Genomic DNA, 6,000 nt, shown 5'->3' with positions numbered 1-6,000 from the left:
GGCCTATATATAACTATCGAGCCGCGAATACGTGTGTAGGACTGTAGGATATCCGAATGACTCTAATTTCAATGTCAAGATTACACAGAGGACATTATAGCATTGCAATATCGTGATTGAATTTTCTGCTGTGTCAAAGCACTTATAGTACAGTAGGGTGGGGAAGATGGGACACCTTTTTACCTTTATTTTCTCGCCCGTTTAGTAGTAAACAAAGAACTTTCAAGAAATTATAAAACTATATTGCCGTTAGTAATTGTTTAAACACGATCAGGATATTTAGATATTATGTGCTAAAGTGTCCATCTTCCCCCACCCTACTATATCTTAGTATATAATAATGATGAACCCAAGCGTAAAGCAATCGTGTTACAATGTTACATCAAGATAAACTCGTGTCAGTCACGACGTATCGTTTCTGTACTTTTGTTTTTAAAGATAAGCAATTACGGCCCTAAAAGTCCATGCAGCGAGCGGCCAACCTAAAAGCCGTGACTGCGGGACCAGGTTCAGGTCCTATACATGGTTTTTTCGAAAACGTCATGTACTTTGTTTGTCTGTTAATCGACTTTGTGCGGCAAAAAATAAAACATTCGCGCGGCGGAAATCTACATCATGACTACAGAGCGAACGTAACCCGCGACGGCGAGCGTTATATCTTTATTCATAGGGCGCTTCCACAAATTGAAGGTGTTACGAGATTGAGGTTCTACAGCGGCAGACGATATGGGGCTTGAGAATATACATTAGCTGGTCCAATAACCTTAAAAACGTTACATCTGATAGACGCGGCAGCTGGTCTAAAGGTTGGTGATCGAGTAGCTGTTTATCCTTGGATTGGCTGCAGCAAATGCGGTGTCTGCACTCACGGCAAATCAGAATGTTGCAAAGAACGACAGTTGACAATTATTGGTGTGGGTGCATCAAGCGGCGGGTAAGAAGTGCATAGCCTATATATAGATTGCATGTAAAAATCAGGGCTAATTTTTATATAGTATTATGGAAAATAATAAATTAATCCCTTTAACAAGCAATTGAATTTATTACAAATGTAAATGTTTTAGAAGAAATTCAGCCTTATATTTGGTGATTAGACCTACATAGTAGGTTAATTAAAGTGGCGTTTGTTTTCATTTCCTTCATCGTGACATTTGGTACAGTGAAGAAGAAAAAATATTTACAGAGTATATAAATCACCTTAATTACACCCGCACGATTATTAAATAGTTCTGTTAATTGTTAAAAACACCCGAAAAGGCAAAATGGAATATAATGTGCTATCAGTATATCCATCTTACCCCACAGTAATATATTGAGTTTAATTGAATGCTTACTTTATCCTCGCGTGGCCGGAAAACGACAGTCACGGGTGTACTGTTTCACGCGCCAGCTTACGAGTTACCAAGTATCTTACTTTGTGAGTATTTATTTTGTATGTGGCTGATAATTTGCACAACTCATTAGTGATCACTGGGTTAGAGGAGGGGCCGTTAGGTGTCTTACCCAAGGACACATATGCCGACAATGGTAGCAACGGCGAGCCTTGAACGCATTACCTCTGCTGGGTTCGAGGCAGGCCCACTAACCAACTGTGCTATACGGCGCCGGATATATACGGTCGACATTTCTACAACTAAACTCATTCTTGTTAAACGCAGCCACTCTACGCATGTGGCAGTCACAGAGGTTCAGTTTGTTGTTAAACTTCCTGATTCTATACCACTGGACCTTGCCTGTATGTTGCCATGCTCGGGTCTCACAACTTACAACGCTGTAACAAGTGTGTTGAATACGGTGGAGAAGGCGACACTTTATCACGGTATTGCTCCAGAAGGCCTGTATTTAGATTTCTATGTATGAATAACCGTAACTTGCTTTATCCTCGCGTTGCGGGGCAACGTCAGCAGTAATTATAACACGAATTTTGTGTTTTATGCGCCTCATGCCCTTTTACGAGTTACCGCAACTATATAGTAGGGTGGGGGAAAACTATAATATAGAGTAGGGGAAGATGGGACACCTTTTTATTTAATTTTCTCGTTCCATCGGTAGTAACCAAAGAACATTAATGGAATTAAAAAAAAGGGATCCTCACGATTTTTTAAGACAGTTGTTAATTGTTTAAAACACGACCACGATACATGTACTTGGATATATATGTGTTAAAAGTGTCCCGTCTTTTCCCACCCTACTCTATAGAAATAGACAGCCCATAACGGACCACCATAGGTTAGAGCAATTGCCGTAAATTTTTTTGCTTAAAGAAACATATATATATATACGCTCATAATGATAGCAGCGACGGGCATTTAACAAATTACTTATATATGACGTAAAAAGTTACATTCAGACGCCTTAACCACTGTGCCAGCACGGCACAAGCATTCGAACTGCACATTTTTCTTTCCCCACGAACATGTTGTGTTGCTGAGGGTTTGGGGCTCGACGCTACCAGCTTTTCATTCATTTAAGTACTGCTATGCAGACAAAAGCAAAGTGTTTCTGTAATACAATTAAAATCGGTAATGTGTTGCTTGTCATTAGGAAAAGCATCTGTGCTGATCATCGGTGCTGGAGGCCTTGGTTTATGGAGTCTCAGACTTGCTCAAGCTCTCTTTCCCCCAACAACGGAAATCACTGTCGCAGATATTAGCGTAAATAGGCTACTTGTAGATTACTGTCATCGAACTATAATAATAGATAATTGCGCCATACCTTACTTTCTGCATAGTAGGTTAGGTGTAGGGTGTTTTCATTTTCCTTCATCGTCGTCCAATTTGGTAGAATGAATGAATGAATGAATGTAACTTACTTTATCCTCGCGTGGCCGGAAAACGACAGTCGTTATCACACGGGTTTAACACCTCGTGCCAGCTTACGAGTTACCATGTATGTTACTTTGTGGGTGATTATTTTTTTGGGAATCTTTTTCATTTTTTTATGTATGGCTGATAATTTGGACAACCCATTAGTGACCACTGGGTTGGAGCAATTGTCGTTAATAAGTGTCTTGCCCAAGGACACATACGCCCACAATGGTAGCAGCGACGAGTCTTGAACCCATTACCTAATGGTTACAGGCAGGCGCGCTAACCACTACGCCATACCGTGACTCTAAAAATCGTTGTCAGTTGTTAAAACACCGTTAGGAAATATGGGATAACGTGTGCTAACGGTATCCATTCAAACACACAATACTATAACACCGTATAGGTTTCTACAACGACGTTTTTAACCTTTTAGGAGGAAAAACTGAAAGTGGCAAAAGATAGAGGATGTCACGATACTGTCTTTTGGGATCGTTCTCTAAGTGCTGCGGATTTACACAAGGCTACAATAAGCAAAGGGAATAAAGGCGGCTTCGATGCCATCATGGATTTCGTGAACAGTCAAGTTACTGCGGAAAGGGCGTTCAGGTGCTTGAAACCGGTATGTTAATTTCCGCGTACAATTCCACACTCGTGACAGTGTGTTTGATGTGTTATGCTATATACACGTCACTGTGCAAATACTAATCGAGATTTGGAAAGCACAGACCGGCGTTTGGAAAGCTTTACGTGAAATATTTTATGTTTGCTTAATGGCGTTACTTTTACTATACGCCAGAACATACAGATCGCAAAATATCAATTAATTTATATAGTGGGGTTGGGGAATACGGGACACATTTAGCACATTATATTCAAATATCCTGATCATGTTTTGAACAATTAACAACGGCCTATGGGAGATATAAGGATATGGTTTTAGATTTTTCAAATGTTGTTTGTTTACTGCCAAATGGGACGATAAAAGAGAATGAAGAGATGTCCCATCTTACCCCGCCCTACTGTATATCCACGTGCATTGTAGTATGGCCTGCATGTGATGGTCGGTTTATTTGGAGGAGCTGCAACATTTCCTTTACCAATGTTGACACTTGGTGCAAGACAAATAAAAGGAGTTTACGTGGGATCTCTGCAACAGTTTAACGAGTTAATCGACCTGGTATCTAAGAATAAGGTATATTAACATATATATATAGCACGAAAAATGAATAAATATTCACCCATAAAGTTACGTACGTCGTAACTTATAAGTGGGAACAGGGTGTTTAAAATAAACCACTCGTATTCCTATGACTTCCCTGCTCCGCCACGCGAGGGTGGATACTTAACATTCATTCATTCGCTTTGTTAAACATTTTTAATTATTTTGACCAAATTTTAAGTATTATTGTGACATTCGTAAAAGTAACATTTTCAAACTTGGAGTTTGGACATTTAGGCATTCGATGACATTTAATCGCATGAATATAATTATTTTGTTGTTGACGTATAGTTGGACCCACCACCTCTCAACTACTTTAAGTTGAACGACGTTACAAAGGCATTCACTCTGTTGAAAGAAGGCAAGATAAATGGACGTGGGCTGATCAAGCACGATGATAAAGCATCTTTGTAAAACAACATAATGTGCATGGAGCTGTATATGATTGAATGTAAATCGCAACTTAACCAATAATATAATACATTTATTTGAATCTTCGATTACCGTAGCAAAGATTTGGGAATAGTTTAAACAAAGAGACAGGATATATATAGCGACAAAACAACAGTTGTTAAAACACACTTACAGCTAAAAACATATTTACATTTAGTAGGAAGAAATAAGCGTGATCGCCACACCTAGCAGACAAAGGAGTCATTTATTTATAATTACTATCAAGTTAAACTTCTAATAGAAACAAAAGTGTGCGTAAGACAAAACCCGTACGATGAAGGGAATTGACTTTAAAGAGGATTGACCCAAAGAATGGGTCATGGTGGTAAAACAGAAATTTAACAACTTTCAAGACGTTGTTACTGTAATTATAATCTTGTTACAGTAGTTATAGCGTGCTTGCCTGATCCAAAACGGCAAGGCCCAAAGGTTACGAATTCAAGGCTTGTCGCTGTTACCACTGTAATAGTATATGTGTCCTTGTGCAAGACACTTACATAACCACAATTGCTCCAACCTATTTATACGTAGGTCTATTAATGGTTGTCTCATTTTCGGCTTTATATTAAAAAAGAACAAAAATTCCGTCTCAAAAAAGTAACAACACGGTGTGAACGCAACAGAAAACGCACGTGTTATAACAACTGTCGTTGCCCTGTCACGCAGAGGACAGTTTATCTTCATTTATAGACGAAGAAGAAAGTTAACAGCGTCCGAAATATCCGATTATTAAATGCCTACGACTATAGGTATTTACGAGCGGTATGTAGTGACGCAATACCCTTACTATACAGCTTGCAAAATATTATTATATAGTATGAAATTACGTTTATGGAAATTTTGCTCACAAGACTTTCGTTTACGGCTATCATAATCAGCATGCAAATCGAAAGCGTGTTGTTTGCATTACATCTTATCCTAAAATACCGAAGGCTAGCTAAATATATAACATGCACGGTTTGTTACGCAAACAAAACCTTTGTTCGAACAAGATGTTATAAGCACAAATAGAACATAAATATAGAAAGTTGGGGTAAGATGGTTCATGCTTTCAAAATCTTATTTCGTTCCATTTGATAGTAGAGAAAGATTAGTTACTAAACTATATAACGTATATATCCTTCTCTAAAAGTTGGTTGATAATTGTTAGAAACAAAATTTGCGATATTGTATGTCCTCACGTTATCCAACTTACCACACAGTAACATACATTGCTTATCGAGTTTACAGAACGCACAGCCACGGGAGCTGAATATTTTTTAAGAGCTATAAGCCAGTTAACCATACCACAATGGTATAACGTGGTTTCTTTTCTGATACGTACTTTACGTCATCGTTTTGTTTGTTCGTATCAAACATGGATACTTGAGTTTTACGTTCCTTGTGACAACACGGCAACTACTCGTTTTCGTTGCATGTTTCAAATTGGCAAACACGTTGAAAATAAACCTCCGGAATTAAAATAGAACACTTTCGGATCAAACTAATATACGTCTCCGTACGTATTATTCTATAAGA

At 38.5% G+C, this 6,000-nt stretch overlaps 1 protein-coding gene across 1 annotated transcript; it reads left to right on the top strand.

Moving 5' to 3' along the window:
- Positions 1-775: 775 nt before the first annotated feature.
- LOC149724563 (uncharacterized) lies at positions 776-4,590 on the top strand. Its single transcript, XM_089893134.1, has 6 exons — positions 776-934; positions 1,659-1,819; positions 2,545-2,654; positions 3,244-3,429; positions 3,853-4,002; positions 4,321-4,590. Exons 2-6 carry the CDS (start codon positions 1,738-1,740, stop codon positions 4,441-4,443), a joined length of 651 nt encoding a protein of 216 aa, XP_089749260.1. The 5' UTR covers positions 776-934; positions 1,659-1,737; the 3' UTR covers positions 4,444-4,590.
- The last annotated feature ends 1,410 nt before the right edge of the window (positions 4,591-6,000 follow it).

The sequence above is a fragment of the Ciona robusta genome, unplaced genomic scaffold, assembly GCF_009617815.1.
Source record: "Ciona robusta unplaced genomic scaffold, ASM961781v2 AP042730.1".
In the NCBI taxonomy this organism is placed as follows: domain Eukaryota; kingdom Metazoa; phylum Chordata; class Ascidiacea; order Phlebobranchia; family Cionidae; genus Ciona; species Ciona robusta.
This window is presented reverse-complemented; position numbering and strand designations above follow the sequence as displayed.